The 27,761-nt window shown below is 48.9% G+C and overlaps 1 protein-coding gene across 2 annotated transcripts in view; it reads right to left on the reverse strand.

Annotated features, from left to right (window-relative positions):
* Window positions 1–9,976, reverse strand: part of OSBP (oxysterol binding protein) — a 28,384-nt gene extending 18,408 nt beyond the window's left edge. For both annotated transcript variants that reach the window (XM_052653331.1, XM_052653330.1), the window contains exons 1-3: window positions 9,609–9,976; window positions 4,910–5,118; window positions 2,235–2,485 (exon numbers count right to left, since the gene is read on the reverse strand). In XM_052653331.1, coding sequence (XP_052509291.1) covers window positions 2,235–2,485; window positions 4,910–5,118; window positions 9,609–9,976 — 828 coding nt within the window. The remainder of the gene's footprint in view (window positions 1–2,234; window positions 2,486–4,909; window positions 5,119–9,608) is intronic.
* Between the last annotated feature and the right edge of the window lie 17,785 nt (window positions 9,977–27,761).

Here is a 27,761-nt window from a genome sequence, read left to right on the forward strand (position 1 = left end):
AAACGCCTTTCCAGCAACAACTGGCTACAAAAGGGGCAAAGGCAGCGCACTCTGGAGACCAGAATGAGAACTGGCACCAACGGGGCACCTAGAACCTAGGGAAGAAGGGTTCTCCCCAGGAACGAAGACAAGCATATTTTCAAGAAAAAGTTCAAAATAAAGTTTCGGTTTACGAGACATTTTTAAATCAAGAGGTGTTTTCTGTAGCAAATATTTATCATAGTAGAAAAAAAACTGACATGGGAGCAGACTTGAATAAAAGGCAACAGACGACTGTTTCCTGAGCTGTCCTATTTCATACATATATTTATGTACTATTGATTAAATGCCCTGTATGATTCATGAGTTCTCCTGATCACAGGAGGACCGAAAAACAGGCACCAAGAGGTGGAAGAGTCTGGAAAGAGCACAGGACCGGACTTCAGAGACACAGGTGCCCGCCCGCGCTGGAGTGTAGAACGCGGACGGGCGCTGCTGGGAGGCGCTGATCTGCCCCCAACCCTTCAATGGACAGAACAGCTTCTCTACTCACCTCTGTGTGAGTCAGAGCACAGAAGAGTGCTCCGTGTTTCAGAACAGGGCATGGAAATAAAAGTCACCACAGCTTTCTATTAAGGGATTTTAAATGCAGGAAAGTAGAACTTCCCTTGGTCAGAGGAAAAGACTTTTGATCTCTGAGACCCGCACAAACTAAACTAGTTCTAAACAGAATCGTTATCACTTCTTCAACAAGGGAAAAAATCTGGCCCTACTGAAGGCAGTGTGAAAGTAGCTTAGCTGTGTCCAGGTCTTTCTCATCCCATGGGCTGAGTCCATGGAGCTCTCCAGGCCAGGACACTGGAGTGGGTTGCGATGCCCTCCTCCAGGGACCTTCCCAACCCAGGGATCGAACCTAGGTTTCCCGAACTGCAGGCAGATTCTTTACCAGCTGAGCCACAAGGGAAGTCCAAGAACACTGGAGTGGGCAGCCTTTCCCTTCTCCAGGGGATCTTCCCGACCCAGCAATCAAACCGGGGCCTCCTGCATTGCAGGCAGATCTTTTACCAACTGAGCTATCGGGAAGTGTTAAGTTCCTCCCGTTTAAGTAGACAGGAAAACAAAAGCACCACCTGTGTAAGCCCCTTCTCACAGAGCAGACTTCTCACGGGCCTTGAGAACTATGCTCTCGTGTTCCTACCTGGAAGCTGACTAACAGAACCTGCCAGGTGAGGGCCAGTCTCCAGCAGAGGGGGCGTGGCACTGTTTATAGACTCTGCACTCATTCCATACCTATCACCCAGTATCTGCCCCACATCACCAGCGCCAGTGGGACTTTGGGTTTACCTGGAGCCCTGCCTCCAAGCATCCCACAGACCCATGACAGTCGCCCGAGCTACGAGTCACAAGGGGGCAGAAGCACGGGTCCCTTCTTTTGGAAAGAAAAGTGCCCAAGGTTGAGTATGTCATCTTATCACCCAGAAGTACGCTGAAGTGTTAGTTGCTCAGTTGTGTCTGACTATTTGCAGCCCCATGAGCTGTAGCCCGCCAGGCTCCTCTGTCCATGGGATTCTCCAGGCAAGAATACTGGAGTGGGTTGCTATTTCCTTCTCCAGGGATCTTCCCGACCCAAGGATCAAACCCGTGTCTCCTGCATTGCAGGCAGACTCTTGACCATCTGAGCCACCAGGGAAGCTCTATCACCTAGAGCTCCCTCACCTCTCAAAGACTAAAGGTGAGACTCACCGGATTCCAAGGTTCTCAGTAATACCTGACCCAGGCCCCCACTTACCACACCGCAGGCCAGCGTGCACTAGCAAAGCAGGGGTCAGCCTCCAGTGGGAATCTCAAAGAACAGAAAGGTGGCAAGGATCCATGAAGATCCTTCAGCTCCAACAGATAAAGAAAACCAGATAAGGAGGGAGGGAGGAAGAAAGAAAACCAAAGAAAGAAAGGAAAAGAGAAAGAAAGAGTCGCAACCCGAGAGATGAAGGACTCAGCGTTACCATCAGAGGCCCTGCTGCGGTAGAAGCCTGGCTGGGCAGTGCCCTCCTGATGACTCGAGCAGGGCAGCACGCAAGGTCATTCTATCCCTGCACCCTATTCAGTTTCACGCAACAGACGCTGCAACTCAAATCCCTTGAACAAGGAGGCAGGACCTATGGTCTACAATCACAGCCTTCCAGCACGGGGTGGGGGAGGGGGCGTGGCCTTTCCCCAGCACGTGGGCGGGGCGGCCGTGCCCGCAGGGCGCTCACGTTGATCATGGCGTTGGACGTGATCCTGAAGAGCGTGGCGCGCTCGTTGACCTGCTTGATCTTCTCGCTGCTCTCGGCCGGCAGCCGCAGGGCCTCCAACTCGCTGAGCGAGCGCTGCAGCGCCGTGCCGTGCTTGGCGATCAGGTCGTTGCAGGTGCTCAGGTCCTCCACCTTGCTGGACAGGGTCCGCAGGGTGTTCTGCAGCTCCGTCTTGTCGGTCTGGGAGACGGACTCTTCGTCTCCCGACTCATCTGTGGGGCGAGAAGGGGAGCAATGGGACTCCGGGCCCAGGGCCGAGAGCCGGAACTCTCCCAGTCCGCCCGCGAGCAGGCCAGCCCTCAGCCTGCGCCGTGACCAGCCGGGCTCACCGCCACCGGGGGACTCTCCAGCCCCGGTCCTCGGCCCTCCTGGGGCGGACACCGGGGCAGACAACAATGGGCGTTTCTCCTACTCCCGCTTTTCTAGTTTTATCGAGATGTAATTGACGTGCGATGCTGTTTTAAGTTTGAGGTGCACAGCACATACACCTATCGGGAAATGATTAAAGTAACTAACCTGCGTCACCTCACACAGACACAAAAGGAAGGCTTTTCCCTGCGATGAGACTTTCAGGAACTGCTCTCCTGGCAACTTGCAAACACCACACAGCAGAGCTCACCACAGTCACGTGCTGTCCACGACATCCCTAGTACTTACTTGCCTTCTAACTGGAGGCCGGCATCTTTGGACCACCCTCATCCAACCCCCTCAGGGCCCACCTGGGGTTCTTCCTAAAGGTGCAGTCTCTGCCCCACACCTGGAAAGGCTTTGATCTGGCAGGCGTGAGGCAAGGTCCGGGAATCTGCACTTCGCAAAGCTGGCTGGGTGCTTCCGATGCCCACCGAGGTCTGTGAACTAGTGATGAGAGGTCGGGGTGGAGAAGCTAGACGGTTCTTATGGCTGGGAATGGACTACTGAGCCTTTCACCCTAGTGTGAGGGGCCCAAAACAGTCAATCTGACTGTGAATGCCAACCCACAATCATCTGTTGGGTGACTGGCAGGCCCCTGTATGTCCTGGGCTGAGCTGCAGCCCAGCCCTCTGTGAACCACACTCATATCCTGAAAGGGCGATCAATTCCTCTTTCCTACAGGAGGACTCAGGAACTTCACGATGACTTTATCCGACACTGAAGCCACCGCTGAAAGCCGTGCAGGGCCTTCTGTTAAATGCCCCCTGAATCACAGGTTACGGAGGGGCTGTGCCTGCCTCTAACCGGCAGGTTTGTCCTTAACGCTGTGTAACTGCAAAGTTCTTTTCTAGCCACGTCACTTTCTCTGGGGGAGCTAAAATCGGCACTAAAATCAAAACAAACAAGGAAAGACCTGCCCTATCTATATCTGCTGGACAGAGGGGCAGGGCCAGAATCAGAATATAGCCTGTGACCCAGAGATTTATAAAGCAGGAAACTTTCCTTTCATTGCTTGCTGCTGCTGCCGAGTCGCTTCAGTCGTGTCCGACTCTGTGCAACCCTACAGACGGCAGCCCCCCAGGCTCCCCCGTCCCTGGGATTCTCCAGGCAAGAACACTGGAGTGGGGTGCCATTTCCTTCTCCAGTGCATGAAAGTGAAAAGTGAAAGCGAAGTCGCTCAGCCCTGACTCTTAGCGACCCCATGGACTGCAGCCCACCAGGCTCCTCGGTCCATGGGATTTTCCAGGCAAGAGTACCGGAATGGGGTGCCATTGCCTTCTCCGCTTTCATTGCTTAAGAGACATTAAACACAGCATGGGGAACCACAAGAGATAAGAACAAGAGATGAAAAGAAGGCAGCAAGTGAGCAGCACGGTCAGCTCTAAGCAAACAAGCTCCGTATGATTAAACTACCACTTTCCTTTAAGAAAAATCAAAACATAACCAGACTGTGCTTTTTAGTGAGACTATGGTAGCAAAATAAAGATTTTTCACAGAAAATACCGCAAGTAATTTTTTCCCATGTGTCTTAGGCATGAAACAGCTCCGGCCACCGACCCAGGCATCAGGTAGGGATGAGGGACAGCTGGAGCTCCTCTGCCCAGACCCGTGGGAGCAACCCCTCCGTCAGGGGTCTCTGACATCATGCTTTGGCAGTCTACAGAGATTGCTGGTTTCAATTCAACTAAACAACCAGTTAGGTAAGAAGATGTCAGGAGAAAAGGAAACAGTTAAGGACAGAGCCAACCTGTGAGTTTATCAGTTTGGATCTGATGTATCAATAAAATAAATAAATCAAACCTGATTTATCAATAAAATCATCCTTTCTCAAGATTTTAAGGCAGTTGGTGGGCATTAGAAGGCAAAAGCTAACTGCCATGCTTCTAAGACAAGAGTTTCCCAGTCTCAACCATTCTGACATTTGGGGCCAGCTGCCTCTGGCGGGGACAGGTGGGGGGCTGTCCTGAATGCTGGTGGGAGCTTCAGCAGCAGCTCTGGCCTCTGACCCGCGTGTCAGGAACACCGCCCCTCTCAGTGGTAACAAGACGTCTCCAGACATCACCAGACGTCCCCTGAGGGGCTGAACTGCCGGGCTGAAAACCAGCCCTCCAAGAGAGAGTCTGCCCGCTGGGCAGCCAGCAGACAGCTGGTAATTAGATGACAGTGGGGGCAAAGGAGGTCTGCGAGATCAGGGCGAACGGAGCATCCCCAGGGGCTCGCCCCACCTGACTCGGCCAGCATCTTCACCGCCTTGGCCTTGGCCAGCTCCAGGGCCGTGACCCAGCGCTGCCGCTCCACCTCCGAGCTCGCCTTCAGGTGATAGGTCTGCGCGCCCCCGTTGGAGATGACGAAGTTGCAGGAGTCCTCCACCGTGATGTGGGCGGTGGCGAGGTTGATGGTGCCGCGGCACGTGTGCCGCATCTCCGCCTTGGACCTGCAACGAGCCAGACAGCTGAGCGGACGCGCGCCGCGCCACAGCTCCGAGCCTTTCGCACGTGCCGCGGTCACGCCCCTCGCGTGGCCCCCTCCCATTAAAAAGCCGATCAGCAGGCTTCTGAGCCTGCGTGTTCTGAGTGGAGTTTACGGCTCCGCTCTTCCCCTCACCCTGAGCTACAAACAGCATTAACCCAGCAATTTTAAGTGTACAATTTAGTGAGTCTGGACAAATGTAAACAATTGTGCAACCACCTCCAGTCAAGATGGAGAACACTTCCATCACCCCCAAGAGTCCCCTCAGGCCCCTTCACAGTCAGGAGTTACCTTTCATTTAGCAAGATACAATTATCAAAGGGTGCTCTATAAATTCATGCAACCAAATTCTGTATAATCATCTCATTCTCTAGGAGAAAGAGGGAGTTCTTTGGCAGGCCAACGGTTAAGATGCTGTGTTCCCAGGGCAAGGGACACGGGTTACATCCCACATGACATGTGGTATGGCCAAAAAAAAAAAAGAAGTTAAAAGAATAGCTCCATTTTACAAATATTGAACAATCCACTCCCCCCAATCCACTATAACTCAGCCAGTGAGAACTGCCATACCACTCTTAAAACCATCTTGCAGACATGTAAGGCACACTTAGATGTTTAGAGTATTAAATATTTTGTGTGTATGCTCAGCTGCTGAGTGGTATCTGACTCTCTGCGACCACATGGGTTGTAGGCCACCAGGGTCCTCTGTCCACAGGATGATCCCCCAGGTAAGAACACTGGAGTGGGTTGCCATTCCCTTCTCCAGAGGATCATCCCAACCCAGGGATGGAACCGCGTCTCCCACACTGGCAGGGAGATTCTTTACCAGAGCCACCAGGGAAGCCGTTAAATACTGACTACAGCTTAAATGATATGAAAGAGGAGTCACTAGCTCTCCGTGGGAGTGAAGAAAGAATACTCATTAAAGGAGCACGGAGTGGTATAATCCTTCAGGAATATGTTCTTTCCTAAGGTCCACTGACCTCTATTGGTGGGAACTCCTAAGCCACCCTATTAATAGCTAGGAGAAATTCAGCAAATCTCTTCTGAGAGGACTGGGTGTAAACTTTTCTTCATTGCTACTGACTGACAGCTCTATTAATAGGCCAACTCTTGAGCCTTACAGCCCTGCTCAGTGACAATAAGCTACAAGAGACTTGGCACGAAACAGAGCTGCCAGCGCAGGGCGACCTGCGCTCATTTCCCCGCCACCCGCCGAGCTGCCCAGGGGACCTGCATGTTGAGACTGCAGTTTTCCCTGACCAACTTGGAACAGAAAGAGGTCAAAGTCCTTTGCCAACTGCCAGCGTGCAAAGCAGGGCCATCTCTCTTTCTGGCACATCCCAAATTCCTGCATGCCGGAAATGACGGCACTAGCTCCATCTCTGGAAACCAGGACTGGGGCAGGCTTGAGAGACGACACTCCTCCATCTCTGGAAGCCAGGACTGGGGCAGGCTTGAGAGACAACGCTCCTCCATCTCTGGAAGCCAGGACTGGGGCAGGCTTGAGGAAGCCTGCTTCCTGTGCTTAGGAAGACAGCTTGGCTATTGTCCGGTCTGTCACGTGAAACTGGTTTTTCTTCCTCAGATGCACAGACGAGAGGCATGGGATCGCCGGTGGGGAGGGCAGGGGTCTCAATAAACCAGGCCATTTTCCACCTCCCGCACCTGCCATGCTGTAACGTGACTCCTGCTCTTTCGACTCCTCCTCCCATCCCCCACCCCACACTTCAGTTACATTATGAATAATGCAGGCTGAGTTACCAGCTCACCCTCACTTTCTACTCCAAAGGTGCGACTCGGACCTTCTGCCACATTCCTCACAAGGCGCTGATCTTTTCCACAGGCCGTTTCCTAGGAATCTCCTCTGCTCAGGTCATGTCCATGAACTAAAAAAGTTTCCCGAATCATACAGTCTATGGTACTTTTAAAAATACCAAAGGACTCTGGAAGTTCAGGCAGGCTTGATCCTAGAGCTCTTGGGCTCAAGCAGATACACCTCTGCTTCTAAATGATTAGTGCAGAAGTATTTCAAAAGACAGGCTTTTCAGGGGCAAGAGAAGTTCCTCAGGCACCACAGTATTAGGTGGTGTTTTCTGATTAGTAAGTTCTGCCTGGAAAAGGCCAGCCAAAATAGTAGCTTCAACTCTAGAAGCTAGCCAAGAAAACTAATACTAAAGGCTTGTCACTATGTGTCTGGGAGAGCTAGGATTCTACATATGGTTTTAAGTAACAGGACAGCTGTGTAACTTTGTATATAACGAAGAACAGGATAGGTAAAAAGAAGGCTTGCCAAAACCTATTAGGACAGTTCATCAGAGGATGGGTTTAGGAAGCACTTGGTTAAAAAGAAAACCGTATTTTGTAAAAGGCATATACAGGAGATGGTTTTGGAGGCATGAAAAGCAGGAGGCAAGACGACTTGGCTAAATGAACCCTAAGAACATGGGGATCCAAAGAACCAGTTTGGAAGAATACCAACTGGTTGATAGAAAGGGCTTCAATGTGATTTTGAGGGTAGCGTGTAGACTTGATAATTCTGAATGCTGTTCCTTGGTTGGTTTGTGGGTGGAACGGTCTTGGCTGGCAAGGACAGGCCCATGGCATATTTCCCAATACACGGTTTGGTATGTTTGGGAAGGCATTCTAGCTGTAGTCAGACAGGTACCACTAGCTCTTATAGGAGAGAAATTAAAACTGGTTACAAGTACTTAAGAGATAACAACATATACATTATTACTGTCCAACCAAGATCAATACTGACCAAGACAGGTACTGATTAAAGACAAAACTGGGCTGGAAAGTGGATCTGATTAAAAACTTGCATGAGGAAAAATGACCACACATTAAGGCTCTCAGCTGATACACAACTATTGAAAAATGGGGAATCAGTGTTAATACTGACTTGTATGCCAAGCTAAGATATGAATCAGTTAACATTACAATGATGGTCAGTGTAACAGGAAAACATGAACTTGAGCAAGGGAAAAACTGTGGAACAAACCAAAACTTTAGAATCGGGATTTAACCTTAAACTTACAATCCCGGACAAGTAATTAAAAAGGAAAATTAAAAACGAAAATCAATTCTGAGTGATTCAAATGACACACATAAACGTTCACAATTAATGTCACTTCAGCAGTGAGGAGGCACTGAAGCGTTTTCTGCCCTGTTAGAGGCCAGGCAAGAATGCGCTCCTACTTCAACAGCCTCCAACTCCAATCTTCAATTCCCTTGCAAGATTCTTTAAGAGTCAAGACGATGAAGTCGACGGAAAAGAGATTCCTTCCCCCCAACTGTCCCAGCGGCAAAGCGACTCCTGGCAGAGGGCAAGAAATATAGTCTTAACAACACTCTTTTGGGTCTCAAATAGAATAGTCTTTATAAAAAGATTTCACTTAGAAATTACACTATATTAAGCAAAATCTTCCTTAAAGAAGACGTCTATACATTTTGTATAACACACACAGCGCGTGGTATCTATAAACTTGCTGTAGACAAGTAGTTCTCTCTTTATCTGACTGATTCACGTAACACTAACCTGGGTTTTAGGCTGTGTTGGTATGAAAAGAACTAGTTTCAAATTCTGACTCAAGACCTTGGGAAAGCTGCCCAAGCTGTCTGCGTTTCCTCACTGGTAAGGTGGGAATATCTCCTAACTTCCAGGTTGCCGTTGGGAGTCAAAGAATAGTGTACGTAACACACCTGTCCAAACTGTCTAGCACTCAGAACATGTTCATGTCCTGTCCCCAAATCCAGTATCCAACCTATCTATCTACCGTAATACTCATAGCCAAAAGCATGCTATGTTATGGCAAGACTGTGAGTCACCACAAACGTGTAACAAACGTCCCAACACAAGCGCTGCTAACAGGAGTCAACGAAAGACATGGGCTCTTCTTTTGAGGAAACCTGACCCGAACTAACCGGCTGGCCCCCAGCAATCCTGGCTGGAACACTTAATGGTCTCCCCTTGGGAGGGCGCGTCTCCGTGTGGGCTGGGCACAGGCGAGAGCTGAGGCGAATCTTGAGGAGACAAGGACTGGGGACAGACCCCGAGGCCACCCTGTGCGTGGCGTCCTTGTGCCTGAGCGTGGAGGGAACAACGGCGGGAGCGTCAAGGGCCGCTACCAACCCTGAATTCTGGAGCCGGGGCACAGACCACCAAGCCTCGGGACTCTTGACAGCAAGTTGCCCGGGAGCGGTGCCCGGGCTCTGCCCCCGTGAGCACCGACACCGGCGCCCCCCCTGCGCACTCCTCACTGCCCCGCGGCGCGGCTGCGGACGCAACTCAAGAGGAGACGCGATGCCCCCGGAACAACCGGCGGGGCCGCGGCCGGGGCCGGGGCGCCGAGGGCGGGGCACGCGGGCGGCGCCGTACGTCCCGGCGCGGCCCCTCTCGCGAGGGTGGGCTTGTGCGGCGGCCGGCGGGGGTCGCGCCCCGGAAGCAGTTACCTGTAGTAGCTGAGGAGCCCGTTGCTCAGCACGAACCACCGCCGCTGGTAGCCTTTGATGTAATTGGTCCATTTGAAGAGCCAGCCCTCGCGAGCCGAGCCCGAGCCCCCGGCGCCCGAGCCGCCAGAGCCCCCCGCCGGCGGCGCGGGAGCCGGGCCCGCCGCCGCCACGGCCCCGGCCCCAGGGCCCGGTCCGCCCGCCGCCACCGCGGCCGCCGCACCCGGCACGAGCCCGGAGCCCGGCCCGGAGTCTCCGCGGCCGCCGGCGCCTCCACCTCCCGCCCCGGGGGGACCGGCGCCGCCGCCGCCCGGGGCCGCCATGGTGGCCGGGCCCGGGCCCAGCGCTCCTCTGAGCTCCGCCGCCGCCATGAACCGCCGCCGCCCGCTGATACACGACCGGAACCGCCTACGAGAGCCGCCGTCGCCTCCCGGAGGGCCCCACTCGGCGAGCGCCTCAGCCACCGCCGCCGCGCAGCGTCCCCGCCCCGCCAGGCCGGCCACGGGGAAGAAGAAAGTCGATTGGTGCGGCCGAGTGTCACTTGCGCAGGGCCCCTAGGCCATTGGCATTTCTCTGGGGCCTGTCATATCGCAGCGCCCAGTGAGCGTCCGAGGAGGGACGCTTCCGCCAGGCCTGCCGCCGATTGGTGCAGGTGAAGGCCAATCAGACTCAAGTCAAGCTCATTGGCGCTTTCCCGAAGTCTCCGGCGCTCAGGGAGGACTCGAGAATGCAGACCGCCCAGCCTGTGTGGCTGTCGATTGGCCAATATTTCTGCCACTCATGCAGTTTGTGCACTCGTCACCGCCACGTCACCTCCTCCCAGCGGTCGTCTCCGTGGCTCTCTTCCGCCCTTACGGATTGGTGGTTAATATCAGCTGCTCAACCTTTACTGCCATTCACTGAACGCGTTGAGGGAAAAGGGGTGGAGTCCACGCGTCACATCTTCACTCTCATTTATTATTGGTTGGAGTGGATGTCACTCACAAGGCGGCGAAGAGCCGGGGCGGTGATTGGAGGTGATTGGCTCCTGGAATTGTCTGTGAACGCAGGAGCGTGACACTTCTGACCAATGAAAGAGACCAATTGAGAGGGGGCGGCAGGGCAGCCAATAAAATCCGGGACGAGCAATTCGGGGGCGTGCCCGTCTGCTTCCGCCTTCGGGAAGTTTGCGAGTGGCCAAAGCCTGTCGGTTTCTCTAACGCGTGTTTTGATGCTCTGTGTCAGTGTTGGAGTCGCTCTTTCTGAGCTAAGATCGCCAGTTTGTTAGGAAGAGTGTTTCTGCGTAGTCGGCCTTTGCCTGAGTTTTTCCCTGCTAGCTGGAGGCCCGAGTTCCTGGGGACCCCAGAAATGGCTTCCCCAGTGTCCTCCAGAATCCACCATTCTAACTCCCTTTCCTGGTTTGCTCATCATAGTACCACACACTTTATCTCTTGATTCTAGACTGTCATATGCTTCTCCTGATTTTGTGCCAGTAGTTGCTGACCCAGCTGTGAGGCGTAAGTGGACTTGCGAGGACCTGACTTTATTTGTACTTGGACCCATGTCTCTAACAGTCCTAAAGGCCCTTGGTTTTAGCATCATAAGCGCACGTGTGTATGCTTAACTTTGCACAGAATATTTTAGGTACACTGATTTTGTTCACACATCTGTGAAAGTCACAACTTCTGTAACTCATTTAACATTTGGAACTCTTGTTAACAAACGGGGTTTGCGGGAACCTGGCATCTGTTACATTTTGCTAGTTTTCCTGGACAATAGAAATAGCTGCCGGCTGGAAAACAAATCGCCTTTTCTTGTCAATGTGCTTCATGGCATCAGGAAAATAAAAATATCCTTTTTTAGAAAACGTTTTAAAGGGAAGAGACATTTATTGAATTCCGGAAATAAAATGCACTTTGAAAATCTGCAGTTACATGTAGCTTAGAGGATTGTTTTAACTCAACTAAAGTGAACCCCTTTATGCTTGAGCCATGCCTTTGCTCATTACTGGCCCTCTGACTGAGAAAGTTACTTAAGCATTCCCAGCCTCAGTTTTCGTTTCTGTTAAAAAGGAATAAAACATAGGGATATTGTTCTGATTAAGTGCATATATGAACATGTTTGATAAACTAAACAGCTACAAAATATAAGTTGTATTGCCAAATACATCCCTCTGTTTATTTGCCAACCACAAAGGAGAAACACATACTTTTACACTGAGGAAAATCTGGCTGTCCCCACCTTAACCCAGTTAACCAACTGGGTTATCATTAACCCTGGGACAGCCAACATTTTTTATGAGGTCCCTTATCTGCTGCTTTAAAAGATGCTTGTTCCTTGGAAGAAAAGCTATGACCAACCTAGACAGCATGTTAAAAAGCAGAGACATTACTTTGCTAACAAAGGTCCATCTAATCAAGGCTATGGTTTTTCCAGTAGTCATGTATGGATGTGAAAGTTGGACTATAAAGAAAGCTGATTGCCAAAGAATTGATGCTTTTGAACTGTGTTGAAGGGGATGACAGGATGAGATGGTTGGATGGCATCACCGACTCTATGGACATGAGTTTGAGTAAACTCTGGGAGTTGGTGATTGACAGGGAGGCCTGGTGTGCTGCAATCCATGGGGTCGCAAAGAGTTGGCACGACTGAGCGACTAAATTGAACTGAACTTGTGTGCTGCAGTGCGAAGTATACAGCTCCACTTAATTAAGTTTTCTTGCCAAAGTTTTCTTGATCCCAAGTCCAGTCAAGCCTTTAGATCTATCCTTCAGTTTACAGAGGCTGGAGGAACCAGTTAAACAACACCCCCCGAGGAGACAATTGAATAAATCAAGAAAGTGAGATAGTCTATAAGACAACTGGTTTTACAGGAGATAAGATAGAAAGATTAAGGAAAAATGATGTGGTAACAGAGTCACGTGGTGATTGTTGTAAACTTAAAAAAAAAAAAGGTTTTAAAAGAGACCTCCCCAACAAATGCTTGACTTTGATTCTGAAACAAAACTAAAACAAAAAAACTGTTCTTGTAGACATCGGAGGATAATGGGAATTTTGAAAGTGGACTGGTATTAGATGATGTTAGGCAGTTATTACATTTGTTCAATGTAATACTATATGATGGCTATGAATGAAAGCATCTTTAAACTCTGGAGAAATGTCACCCTCTTCAATAAATGGTTTTGGGGAACATGGCTAAACTACCTGCTAAAGAATCAAACTGGACTACTACTACAAACTCTCATACCATATTACAGAAGAAGTTCAAAACAGATCAAAGACTTGAATGTAGGGCCTGAAACCGCAAAACTTCTAAAAGGAAGCTTAGGCAGTATGCTCTCTGACATAAGTCTTAGCAATATTTTGGAGGGTATGTCTCCTCAGGCAAGGGAAACAAAATAGAAGCGAATGGGACCTACTCAAACTTAAAATCTTTTGTACAGCGAAGAAAACTGGCAACCAAATGAAAATACAGCTTACTGAATGGGAGAAGATATTTGCAAACTATTTTGGTAAGAGATTAATATCTAAAATATACAGAGGACTCCTACAACTCAACTTCAAAAAACCAAACAACCGAATTAAAAAATGGGCAGACACTCTGAATAGACATTTTCCCAAAAAGACTTACAGATGGCCACCAGACATGTAAAAAGATGCTCAATATCATCTTTTCCCCCGATGATCCCTAATCATCAGGGAAAGGCAAATCAAAACCACAATGTTTTATCACCTCACGCTGTCAGAATGGCTATTATTAAAAAAAAATATTTACAAGTAACGAGTGTTGGCAAAGGTGTGGAGAAAAGGGAACCCTTGTGCACTGATGGTGGGAATGTGAATTGGCGCGTCCACTGTGGAAAACAGAAGGGAGCTTCCTCAGAAAACTTAAAGTGGAACAGCCCCATTTGATCCGGCACTCCCACTTCTGGATATTTATCTGAAGAAAATGAAAACGCTCATTCAAAAAACAAATCTGCAGCCTCATGTTCACTGCAGCATTGCTTACAATAGCCAAGACATGGCAACAGACTAGAGGCCCACCGAGAGATGAATGGATAAAGAAAATATAGAACATTACTCAACCATAAAAAGGATGGGGTTTTGCAACAGGGATGGACCCGGAGGGTATTCTGCTTACTGAAGTAAATGGAGAAAGACATGAAAGGAAGCATGTTATCACTTATGTGTGGACTCTAAAAAAATGAGCAAAATAACAGAAACAGTGACAGATACAAAAACCAAACAGGTGGTCGTCAGAGGGGAGGTGGGGGCGGGAAGGAGAGAGATTAACCGGGAGATGAAGAGGGCCGAACTTCTGGTTGCAAAATAAATTAGTCATTGGTATGAAATGCAGAGTGTGGGGAATAGAGGAATTATGTAACCTCTTTGTATTGTGACAGATGGTAACTAGACATCTTGTGGCGAACGTTTTGAAATCTATAGAAGTATCAAATCTCTATCTTGTGTAACAGGAGCTAGCAGTGTTGTAGGTCAATTATACTTGAAGAACAAATTCATGGAAAAGGAGATCACCGTTATGGCAGGGGGCAGTGGCGGCGGGGCGAAGACTAAGGTGACGGTAGCCAGTGGCTTCAAGCATTCAGTTATAAGACAAATAAGTCCTAGAAACTGTAATGTACAACATGCTACGTGTAATTAATACTGCTCTACCTTACATATAAAAGTTAAGAGAGTAACTCCTAAGAGTGCTCATCACAGGAAAAAAGAATTGTTCTATTTCTTTGCTTATGTATCTATGAGATGAGAAATGTTAGCTTATTGTAGTCATCACTTCATGATGTATGTAAGTTGAATCATTGTGCTCCTTAAACTTACACAGTGCTGTGTATTAATTAGATCTCAATAAAACTGAACGAAAAGAAACAGATTTTGGAGAACAGTTAGGAATCTGTAAATTTCTTCTGAAATGGTAAGAACAGGAAAGAAAGAAAGCCCCCCTCCCAAAGTAATAGACTTTGGTATGCACACCCACAGACACATTTACGTGTATGTATCTACATATCTGACATGCCTGAAACAACTTAGCACGACATCTATATACCTACATATAAAAGCAAACTTATTATCGTTCAGTCACCAAGTCGTGCCCGACTCTTTGAGACCCCATGGGCTGCAGCACGCCAGGCTCCTCAGTCCTCCACTATGTCCCAGAATTTGCCTAGATTCACGTCCAGTGAGTCAGGAATGCTGTCTAACCATCTCACCCTCCGCCACCTCCTCCTCCTTTGGCCTTCCATCTTTCCCAGCAGCAGGATCTTCTCTTCTTTGCATTAAGTGGCCAAAGTATTGGGAGTTTCAGCTTCAGCATCAGTCCTTCCAATGAATATTCAGGGTTGGTTTCCTTTATAAAGGCAAGTAGACACAGGTTGGGCTTCCCCAATGGATCAACAGTAAAGAATCCTCCTGCAATGCGGGAGCCCCAGGAGAAGTGGGTTCAATCCCCCGGAGGAGGGCACGGCAACCCACTGCGGTACAATCGCCTGGGAAATCCCAGGCGCAGAGGAGCCTGGCGGGCTACAGTTCACAGGGCCGCAGAGTCGGACGCCCACGCACACAGACGCAAAGTTAATCGTTGGATGTTGGTGAGAAGTACACAGGTGTTTATTGTACTATCATTCCTACTTCTGTTGTGTATCTGAAAACATTTCCCTAAAGGTTTTAAAAGGCTGAGTTGAGTTAATGTTGTTGCCCATCACCACTTCCAGAGCCCACCCCCCGACCCTCCAGGCAGGGAGTGAGAGCTTTTATAGACAGAGTAGGGGGCCAGGCGTGCTACCGGCAGAAACAGCACAGTCAGCTCGAACAGTCAGTCATCTTGATGGCTCATCGGTGGTCTGAGCAGCATCAGCTTTGTTGTTTTGGGTACAGTTAATCATCAGTTCCGGTCCGTTTGTTCCTATACTTTTTGAGGCCAGTTCTCGGAACTGCGGCCGCTCATGTCCTGGGTGCAGTTCAGTCATTGTGCCGTTAACTTGGTGTTTCAGTTTCCAGCTGATGTTTCAGTATCGGTAAGACAGCTCACGGGATACGGCTTTGAATAGTATCTGTAGCCCTCGAGAAAGAACTGAAGTCGCTGACTTTGCTCAGTGACATTGTCATTCTTTCGCCTCCTTCGACAGTTTCCCTGTTTTCACATCTCTCACTTCTCTGATTAAACATATTCTTTGACTAAGGTTTTCCACAGGCGAAAGGCATGCTGGAGGGGAGGCAGCAGAGTCCTGCTCCGTCTCAAGCCCAGCATGTGTATCATTTCACGAATATGACTTGGGCATCTCCCGAGTAATGCCCAGGCTTTTGTCAAGCGTTGGGGACAGAGTGATGAATGTATGGATGCGCTCTGGTATTAAACCAGAAGCACACAAATGAATCTAGACAGCATAGTATAGACAGTATCTGCATGGGCTTCCCAGGAGGTGCCGTGGTCACGAATCTGCCTGCCAGTGCAGGAGACGCAAGAGCTGGGGGCTGCATCCTGGGCCAAGAAGATTCCCTGGAGGAGGAAATGGCGAGCTGCTCCAGTACTCCTGGCCCGGAAGTTTCCACGGACAGAGCAGCCTGGCGGGCTACAGTCCATGGGGTCGCAAAGAGTCGGCCGGGACTGCGTGCACACACACACACTTGCACAGAGAAAATATGGACGGTAACGATATACCTGAAGTAACCTGGAGGACCACCAGGGCGCTGTGAACGCACAGCAGGTGCAACCTGTTCCAAATGGGGATAAACTCTCTTGAAGCACCTGGGGGCTGGAGAGGAATTAGAAAGAGAAATGAAAGGATGGGGATAGTCTTTCTTCTGTGAAGAAAGAAAAGAGAGGCAGTACCTGAGGCAGAGGGGTTAGAGGTGGAGAAGGCAGGTGGGAAAGGCCTCCAGGGCCTCCTGAGGAGCACGGGCTTTATTTCAGAAGCAGAGGGAAGCAATTAAGGGCGCGTAGCGTGCGTGCTGTGCCACTTCAGTCGTGTCCGACTCTCTGTGACCAGATGGACTGCAGCCCACAAGGCCCCTCTGCCCACCCGATCCTCCAGTCTGGAGTACTGGGCTGAGTTACCGTGCCCTCCTCCAGGGGGTCTCGCCACCCAGGGATGGACCCTGTGTCTCTTCTGACTCCTGCACTGGCAGGCGGGTTCCTTACCACTAGCACCGCCTGCGAAGCCTCAGGGTTAGGACAGTGACCCCGTTTTTTTTGTTTTGTTTTTTTTTTTGCCTCACCACATTGTTCGCAGGATCTTAGCTCCCTGGGAGTGAGAGCCCTGAGACTTAACCACTGGACCACCCAGGAAATCCCTGGAGTTCACTCTTGATACTGTACATTCCGTGAGTCTTACAAGTATGTACTGACGCGTATACACCATTATAGTTTCATACAGCATAATTTTGGGACTTCGCTGGCGACCCAGTGGGTAACACTCTGTGCTTTCAAGGCAGGGGGCACAGGCTCTACCCCAGGCAGCAGAACTAAGAGCCCACATGCCCTGGGGCATGGCTGAGACAGACAAACAAACCTGCATCTTCATACAGAACAGTTCCCCTGCTCTCAAAATCCTCCGTGCGTATCCATCCCTCCCTCCCTCCTTCCCCCTGGAGCCCTGGCGACCAGGGCTCTTTCTGCTGTCTCCTGGTTTTGCCTTTCCTCAGAACATCACAGAGCTGGACTCACATAATATGTAGCCTTTCCAGATGGGCCTCTTTCACTTAGTCACATCCATCCACGGTTCTTCCGTGTCTTTTCATGGCTTGATGCTTTGTTGCTGTTGCTTACTTGCTAAGTCGTGTCCGACTCTTTGCCACCCTATGGACTGCAGCAAGCCAGGCTCCTCTGTCGTCCACTGTCTCCCAGAGTTTGCTCAAATCCATGTCCATTGAGTTGGTGATGCTGTCTAACCATCTCATCACCTCCTTTTCCTCTTGTCCTCAGTCTTTCCCGGCATCAGGGTCTTTTCCAGTGAGTTGGCTCTTTGCATCACGTGGCCAAAGTATTGGAGCTTCTGCTTCAGCATTAGTCCTTCCAACGAATATTCAAGGTTGATTTCCTTGGAAATCAACTGGTTTGATTGACCGATTTGACTGGTTTAGCATTGACTGGTCCTAACCTTCTTCTTGCAGTCCAAGAGACTCCCAAGAGTCTTCTTCAGCACCACAATTGGAAAGCATCAATTCTTCAGCCTTCTTTATGGTCCACCTCTCACATCCATACATAACTACTGGAAAAACCATAGCTTTGACTAGACAGACTGTCAGCAAAGTGATGTCTCTGCTTCGTAATGTGCTTTCTGGGTCTGTCACAGCTCTCCTTCCAAGGAGCAAGTGTCTTCGTATTCATGGCTGCAGTCACTGTCCACAGTGATTTTGGAGCCAAGAAAAAAGAATCTGCCACTGCTTTCACTTTCCCCCTTCTATGTGCCATAAAGTGATGGGACCGGATGCCATGAGCTTGGTTTTTTAAATGTTGAGCTTTAAGTCAGCTTTTCCACTCTCTTTCACCTTCATCAAGAGGCTCTTTAGTTCCTCTTCGCTTTCTGCCATTGGAGTGGTATCATCTGCATACCTCTGTTTATTGGTATTTCCCCCAGCAATCTTGATTCCACCTTGGGATTCATCCAGCTGGGCCTTTTGCATGATATACTTTGCATAGAAGTTAAATAATCAATGTGATAACATACAGCGTTGTCGTGACCCTTTCCAAACTGTGACCCAGTCAGTTGCTTCATGTCTGGTTTTGTTTCTTCTTGACCTGAGCACAGGTTTTTCAGGATACAAGTAAAGTGCTCTGGCATTCCCATCTCTTTAAGAATTTTCCAGTTTGTTGCAGTTCACGCAGTCAAAGGCTTTAGCATAGTAAAGGAAGCAGATGTTTTTCAGGAATTCCTTTGCTTTTTCCATGACCCAATGAATGTTGGAATTTGATCTCTATTTTCCTCTGCCTTTTCTAAACCCAACTTGTATATCTGGAAGCTCTTGATTCAAGTACTGATGAAGCTTAGCATGAAGGATTTTAAACATAACCTTACTGCTGCTGCTGCTGCTGCTAAGTCGCTTCAGTCGTGTCCAACTCTGTGCGACCCCACAGACGGCAGCCAACCAGGCTCCGCTGTCCCTGGGATTCTCCAGGCAAGAATACTAGAGTGGGTATAACCTTACTAGCACGTGAAATGAGCACAATTGTATGGTAGTTGCAGCATTCTTTGGCATTGCCTTTACTTGGGATTGGAGTGAAAACTGAGCTTTTCCTGTCTTATGGATCCTGCGCGTTTACTCGTGGCTTGATGGTCGTTTAGTCCCTAAGTTGTGTCCACCTCTTGTGACCCCAAGGACTGCAGCCTGCCAGGTTCCTCTGTCCACGGGATTTCCCAGGCTAGAATGCTAAAGTGGCTTGCCATTCCCTTCTACAAGGGATCTTCCTGACCCAGGGATCGAACCCGGGTCTCCTGCCTTGTGGGCAGATGCTTTACTAACTGAGCCACCAGGGGAACCCATCACGGCTTGCTGGATGATCTCTTTTCAGCACCAACTAGTATCCTACTGCCTGGATGGGCCACAGTTGACCTCGCCCACTGAAGGACAACTTGGTTGACCGTCTCGCCCACTGAAGGACAACTTGGTTGCTTCCGAGTTCTGCAATTGTGAGTAAAGCTCCTGTAAGCATTACTGTGCGTGTTTTTGTGGGGGTGTGGCTTTAAACGTACTTGGGTAACTTTCATGCTTTTTTTCCCTGTTATTCTCCACATTGTCACTGGCTTGCTCTCCCAACTGTTGCCGAATAACAGTTTCATAATGCAGATTTTATCAATGTGACCAGTCCAGGTATTTGGTTTCCCAGTTTTACCTTTTTTATAATTGAAACAAAAAATTCTTACTGGAAAACAGTAATTCGTGATTTCAAAGGACAACATTCTGTCCCCCAACCAAATGAAGCAGAAATTCACGTTTGTTTAAGTCAGGTTCGCCTTGTAAGTTAATTGAGGCGTGCTCTCAGGGACAACACCTGTGAGAGGGTGAAGGAAACAGGGTCAGAGGGAGAAGCTGAACCAAGAGGCACTCACAACAGAACCCCTCAGCTCTGGGGAAATCTGAACTTGGGCTGGTCTGTTGCAGGTGTGCAATCTTGAGACAGAACAGCTGGGTGCTTATTCTGCAGAACTGGTCAGTCATAGCCTGCTGGGCGTGTGGAAGGAGCCAGAACTGCACCCCAGCCCTTTGGTCTTCATCTTGCATTCGTGTTTGTGCAGCAGGATGATGAAATCTACTGAAACTAGGAAGGCACAGAAGTGAGGGCAGATTCCCCAGCGGGGCCTCTGGGGAAGTCACTCAACTCTCTGCTTGTGGGTTACAAGGGAACTGGGTGCGACCAGAGAGCAAAGAGCACATTCGCTGTGTATTTTACAGATGATCACACAGGGATTGATTGTAAATTTTTAAAAGGGGAGCTGCATACTAGCTGGGAAAATTCACCTCCCTAACCTCTTAGCAGGAGGCACTATTGACCGATCGACACTACAGGAAGTCTCCCTACGTGCAAGCGAGTTCTGTTCTGAGAGCGCATTTGTAAATCCGTTTTGTAAGTCCAACACGGTTAGTCTAGGTACTCAGCTAATACAATCTGCTGTTGTACTGAGCTGTAATCGGTTTATAATACTTTTCACACAAATAATTCATAAAAAACAAAGACAAAAATAAACATTTTTAATCTTGCAGTATAGTACCTTAGAAGTACAGTGAGTGAGTGTGAAGTCGCTGTTGTGTCTGACTCTTCGACCCCGCGACTGTAGCCCACCAGGCTCCTCCATCCATGGGATTCTCCAGGCAAGAGTACTGGAGTGGGGTGCCATTGCCTTCTCCAGCACAGTAGTACAGTAAACAAAAGCTGGCACGCGGGGGCTGGCATCCAGCGAACAGGCGGGAAGCGTCACTGACCCAGGAGGGAGACGAGGGGGGAGAAGGCAGAGCTGAAGCGTGGGCAGCAGCAGGAGTCGGGGGGCGAGCTGCAAGCGTGTTCACGCCTGACCTTGACGGCACGGGTCCTGGTTCCTCGCCGGATGCGGTTCCAGGTCTACCTCTTGGGAACGATCCAGGGCTGCGGGGGGCTCTCCTCCCCGTCTTAGATGACGCAGCAGTGCTGGACTGCATGCTGAACGGCTGCAGCAGCCTTCGTGCACCGCTCTACATGTGGGCCCCGGGCCCAAGAATCTAACACCGTGGCTCAAACAAAGGCAATCCCCTGGCCATTTCCTGTCCTGAATCTCCTGGGTTCTTCACTTCTTCTTCCTCCTGTCTCTTCATCCCTTCCCTGGGCACATTCATATCTTTTAAAGTTCACAACTTAAAGGTTCCTATGTAGGGGCCTTATGGTATTCATTACCACATGTCTATATTTACAGCACAACATAACTCATCCAAGTGGGACCCCGCACACATTTTCCTAGAGGGTATGACAAACCTGGAAATACTGGAACTTCATATGAAGTACTAACAGATTAGAAAAGCGAGGGAGCATCAACTTTTACTGCGTGTCGAGCACTTCTACAAACGTAATTTCATTTATTCTTTGTCACTGTTCCAGTTGTTTTACCACCCCGTCTACAATTTTAAAAATTGAGAATCAAACAAGCAAAATACCTTATGAAAGCAAAGCCAGCATTCCAACACAGACACAAAAAGGCCTTCAGCCTTGGCAGGCTTCATCTAACTGGTGCCATGGAATCTTCTCGTAAGGACAGAAACTATTCAAAGAATTAAATCGCGTCATAAACACAACTAACTGGTGTTTGGTTTAACATAACAGAACTACTGTGATACTTTTATCTTTTAAAAGTATCACTAGCCTGCCCCTGTTCCCGTTTCTCCCAGGGGCGTATACTAACGTTTTAACCAACCTCTTCAGGCTACACAGAGCCGTCTGTTTCACACCGGCTAATCATACACTGTACTTTAGGGAAAATGGAGTCTGTGCATGAAGAACTCCTTCACGTTTGTAATACTTTTTTTAAAAAGATCATTCAAAAAATGTTTTTCCCCAATAGCACTTAATGAACCCTCATGTTGAATGGCTGAAAAAAAAAAAAAAACCCTTTGTAATGACTCAGGTTAGGTTTATTTGCAAGTACAAGCGCAGGCACCTCAGTCGTGTCTGACTCTTTGCGACCCCACGGACTGTGCACCAGGCTGCCCTGTCCATGGGATTCTCCAGGCAAGGATACTGCAGTGGGTTGCATTTCCTCCTCCAGGGGATCCTCCCGACCCAGGTACTGAACCTGTCTCCTGCACCTCCCACACTGCAGATGGATACTTACCGCCAGGTCACCAGGGACAGGGGCCCAATTTACGTTGGTTCAAACACGTAAGAGTTTATTCTCACACCTAAAGACATTTAAAAGATAATAGTAAAAGGCATGCAGAGGCGGGCAGCGCGGGGTCGGTTTGGCGGCTCACGGAAGTCTTCCCGGCAAAGCCCCTTCTTTCTGCTCCACTGTGCACCGTCACTGTCGTTGAGGTTATTTTTGCCCCCAGATGACGGCTGGAGCTCCAGTCATTGTAAGTGCATCCTAGGCAGCAAGAGAGGAAAGAAAGGAGGACAAACAGGCATTTCCTTTCGTTTAAGGAGCATTTCTGGAAGTTCCACACAAGGTGTCTGCTCCTGTTGGATGGAGAAACGTTGGGAAACGGCTGTGAAGGCATGCAGATGTCCTTTCCTGCCACTCCCTCACTACAGTGTGGGACAAACCATGTCCATGCTCTCTGCCTTTCCTTCCTTTAAATACAAGCCAGAATCTATTCACTATAAAAGATATAAGGGTTCAGAAATGCAGATACAGAAAACGAAATCTCTCCTTAACCACACCTTCTAGAAATGACCATTGTTAACAGCTGGATATATATTCTTCTACTATCCTGTGGATTTTTAAAAATTAAAAAAAGTCAAGGATGAGATGTTTGATACCTGCTAGTTTGCCAGGACTGTCATAACAAAGTGCCACAGACAGGGCGGCTTAAACAATGAAAGTGTGCTTCCTCACAGTTCTGGCGCCCGGACGTCTGAAGCCCAGGTGTGAGCGGCGCCGGTTTCTCCGGACGGCTCGCCATGGAGAGGGCCGTCTTCCGGGGTCTTCATGGGCAGGCTCCCCGTGCCCCCATCACTGCTGCTTGTAAGGACGCTGCTCATACCGGATTAGAACTCACCCTAATGACTTCATTTATTTTCTTGTGACTTCATTTCAAATTAATCTTTCTTGTTCTTTTGAACTCTCTACTCTGCATTGGCGTGTAGCTCATTAACAATGTGAGTTTTAGGTGAACAGCAAAGGGGCTCAGCCACACATAGCCATAGGTCCATCCTCCCCCAAACTGCCCTCCCATCCAGGCTGGACCAGAACACTGAGCAGAGTCCCCTGTGCCACACAGTAAGTCCCTGTTGGTTATTCTTTTTAAATACAGCAGCGCGTACATGTCCACCTCAAACTCCCTGACTACCCCTCCACCCCTTGTCAAAGGCGCTGTCCCCAAAGACGGTCACGCGCTGAGGCGGGGCTCTAGGCCTGCAGCTTGGGCTTTGCTGCCGTCGCTGGATGGTGGGGATGTACAGTGATGCTTCTGCTGTACAGCAAAACTGAAGCAGCGGCGCACGCATACGCACACATCCACACATGGGCTTACATCTTCGCATTCTACCCCCTTATGGATTACAAGATACTGAACGCAGTTCCCTGTTCTACATGGTAGGGTTTTTTTTAAAAAATCTATTTTATACAGTAGTGTGCATCTGTTATTCCCAAATTCCTAATTTATTCCTCCCCAGCCCCTACCCAGCAAAGTGACTTTCCTCAGAGACTCTGCGAAGGCTTCCCACGGCAATGTGAGTAAAGCCCTTCAAGGCGACATTGACCTGTCACGGTCCTGAGAACCCCCGCCCATTCTCATCTCGGGCAGAGGTCGGCTCCTTCAACCTGCTTGGGATGCTCCTCCCAGCCCTGTGCTTGGCCGTCTTCTTCTCAGTATGCACGTGTCCGCTTCAATGTCGCCTTCTCATCAAGGCCTTCCCTGGCCTGTCTGCACTGCAGATCCCCCATCACTCTCCATCCTTTCATCCTCTTTTGTTCTCCTCTTAGTGCTTAGCACCAACTGCCCCCCAGAGCACAGCCTTTGTCACCTCTGTGCCCGGGAATGCTGGACACTCATGAGCTTGTCAGCCTTACTGTATCAAATTGTTTCCGACCTCGAGGTTGCTGTGGTAAAATGAGTGACAATGTCGTTTGGAATGGGCCTTGCACACACAGATGAGTTCATGCCATTAAGGTCTGTTCTCTCGGTTCTGAAGCTCTGAATAATCCCATCAAGCTGTTTCTTTGTGGCCCAACTGTTTTATGAAAAGATGCCAGTTGGACACTTGCTTGGTATGGCCTGTGTGCTGGGAACTGGGGCGCGGATGGGAATGAGGACTGGCGCGTTCATGGAGCTCCCGTATGAGTGCAGGGGAACTGACGAGTGAACCGACCGCCTGGGGTTGAATTTATCTCATGTAAACAATGCATTTCCAAATACTGAGACGGAAGCGTGGGAGCAAATCGTTTTTAAAATCTCTTCTTCAAAATGCTTAAACCAAAAGGACCACAGAGATGCCTGACAGCTGCCTTTCTGAAATTCTGATCCTTATATATTGTAATGGACCTCGACAGTTAAAACCTGAATCACATTTTTGAACTACTGAGAGGAATTATTTAATCTGCCTACTGGAAATGAAGGCATTAAAGCCCAATCAGAAGAGTTTGCAGATGTGTCCCTAAACGCTTGCAGCTCCTGAGCTGCTACTACACGAAACATTTATCCAGAAGCAGGAGCCTTCTTGTAGCCACGATGCTGGACATGGAGTTTGAAACTTCCAGTCTGAATCTTAAACCGGAGCACTTATTAGCTGGACAGTCTTGCTAATCTCGTTTGGGTACTGTACAATTATAGCTGCCCATTCTAATATTTCAAAGGGTAATAGAGAAGACTTGAATTAGAAAATTAATGTCCGTGCTCTCTGTACACTGTAAAAAGAGCTATAGAAACACGGACAGCATATTAAAAAGCAGACATCACTTTTCCGACAAAGGTCTGTATAGTCAAAGCTACGGTTTTTCCAGGAGTCATGTAGGGATGTGAGAATTGGACCACAAAGGCTGAGCACCAAAGAACTGATGCTCTTGAACTGTGGTGTTGGAGAAGACCCTTGTGTGTCCCTTGGACTGCAAGATCAAAGCAGTTAGTCCAAACGGAAATCAACCCTCAATATTCACTGGAAGCTGAAGCTCCAATATCTTCAGCCACCTGATGCAAAGAGCTGACTCACTGGAAAAGACCCTGATGTCACAAAGATCAACAGCAGGAGGAGAAGGGGACGACAGAGGATGAGATGGTTGGATGGCACCATTGACTCCATGGACATGCCTTTGAGCAAGCTCTAGGAGATGGTGAAGGACAGGGAAGCCTGGCGTGCTGCAGTCCATGGGGCCGCAAAGAGGCGGACACGACTGAGCACCTGAACGGCCATTGTGGGTTCACCTTTGTTCACTGCTGGATGAACAAGAGTGACTTGGCAAAAACTACCTGAGGATGGAATCTATTAATAGGGGAGCAGTTAAATTATGGCATGCAGTGGAACACCATACAATTATTAAAATAAACAGTGGTGCCTCTCTACATGGACATGTAAGGATATCCATGATGCATTAGGAAAAATCCAGCATCTAAATGCATCGAGCAACCGCTTGGTGGACAACATCAGACTGTCAGCCAGGGTTTTTCTGGGGGTGGTGGTGGAATCCCTTAGAGTGGTACTAAATCGTAAGCAATGTAGGAGATGCTCTACTCACAACAGGGGAAGCACACATCACTGATTACCTCGTCCCCATCCAGATGCTTTCTAGGTCTCGGGCTTGACTTAGGTTAACAGTTACCTTGGAGAATGAACTTGGCTGAACTGCAGAGCTGAGAGTCACGGTGAGTAAACAGGCTCCTTGGAACAGTCTTTCATGCCACATTCACAAGATAAAAGGCAAAGCTGAGGCTGTTAGGTAACCTGCAATCTATTCACAACTGCGCCTCTGCTTCAAGGTTAATGGCCAAAACTACGCTACCTGTGGCCTTAACACACTAGGCTTGCTGCCTGAAAACCTGTTTTACGTTCTTAAGGATCACAGTGCCAACATACTTAAACACAGCTGGGTGAGGAGAAGTGTGAGATGCCTTCCACTACTTCCCCACTTGGACTTTGCGCACACAAGACTTCACTGCTCTCCACGGGGAGAGGGCAGTCGGCGGTCTGTGTCAAACTCAGAAGGTCATCGTGGCCTTCCTGAGACAGACGGGGCAGCTCTGGTGAAAGCCGGCTGGCTGGTACTCAGGCCACAACGGACCTGAGCAGATTTTCTGTGTGGACGGAGCGGAGATCCATCTATTTTGATTCAGCAGTCAGTGAGGAAAAAATGCAATTTCTGTAAATATAGAAACTCACTGGGAGACATGGCTTGGACTTAAAGTGGTTTTGTGATTCCTCAACTGTTTAACAGGGGAATTTAAAGTGTCTAACAGTGCAGTACCTGACCACACCTCACAGGATAACTGTCTTGCTTTCACATTTTTTTCAGTACATTCATCTTTCAAAGTCAAGTACGCTGGCTCTGCAACTGAGCACAGGCAGATCAGGCCTTCTTGTCCTGCTAGCACGCATCACTGGAAGTAGGGGGCTATGCTTTCTAGCAGTTTTTAGAGAACAACCCCCTTTCGGTTCTAATATCAATACATGCAGACTGAAGACAGTCTGGACAATGGAAACGAGAAACCACCACCCACACACAAACTCCTCCACAAGCCTCCCCCTTGGAGGCAGCCACCGCCCTCCAAGCACCCTGGATCGTACCCCTTCCACTCCCCGTGCCCACATGAAGTCATATACATGTGAAGGGCTGACCTACACTCGACTTCATACTCAGGGTGCTTTCTGATGTAACTAAGCTCTTCAAAAATAGTTATTTCTTCTCAGAATATAAGCAATGCTTGCTCTCTACAGAAGATTTGGAGAAAACTGAAAGCAAAAGGAAGCTCCCCCCAGTCCTGCCACTGAGAGATGCATGTCTTTAGGGGAACACCTGCAGGAGCATTGCTCTCGCTCAGTTGCGTCCAATTCTCTGCGACCCCATGGACTGCAGCCTGCCAGGCTCCTCTGTCCATTGGATTCCCCAGGCAAGAGTACTGGACTGGGTTGCCATGCCCTCCTCCAGGGGATCTTCCCGACCCAGGGATTCAATCTCTATCCCCTGCATCCACTGAGCCACCTGGGAAGCATGTCCTCCCAATTTCTTCCCCATCACATATACAGTTTCATAAGAACTGCATTCCAAGCATATATACTTTCTGCTTTCCCCCACACCAGACCATAAACACTTTTCATGATTAAATATTATACCTGTACCTATCACACAGATTATCCCTTAGCCACTAGTGAGCATTTAGGTTATTTCTAATTTTCCTATTACAAATGATGCTGTGGTAAGTTTGAAATAGCTAACGTGAATTTACTACAAAGAATCACCAATTTTTTCTCACCTCTTCTGAGAAGATATAAATGAGAGCTAAGGAAATACTAACCATGAGGCAGCTTAAGTTAAAACTAGGCTTTGTGAAGGTTCTTAACTAAACTCTCAGCTGCCAAGAGACGAGGAAGGTGAGCTGCGGTCTATCCACTGAATTTTTCTATCCACTGAATTTTCTAATTCTGCTTTGCAGTTAAAAGTTGGGGGGGAGGGGCAGTGACTGTTGAAAGCATCCTAGCTTTTCTTTTTAAAAATATGCATTTATTTGTTTGTGGCACACAGGACTGGACCAGGGATCAAACCCGTTTCCCCTACACTGGGATTGCAGTTTCAGCCACTGAACCATCAGGGGGGGCCCACACCCTAGATTTTTTAAGGAAAGTTATGTAAACATTAAGATCTTTATCTGTCTCCCTTATGACAAAATAAGAAATAAAAACATAAGGTGATACCATCCTCGCCAATCCCCAGCACCAAGAGGCCTGCTGATCTATCTAAACACGCTAGAAACACGCTAAAAGGCATGTTCAGGAGAAACAAGCAGGAATGTTGGCACATTTTTTTTTCAAGTATACAATTTGTTTTTATT

The sequence above is a fragment of the Budorcas taxicolor genome, chromosome 15 (assembly GCF_023091745.1).
Source record: "Budorcas taxicolor isolate Tak-1 chromosome 15, Takin1.1, whole genome shotgun sequence".
Classification (NCBI taxonomy): Eukaryota; Metazoa; Chordata; class Mammalia; order Artiodactyla; family Bovidae; genus Budorcas; species Budorcas taxicolor.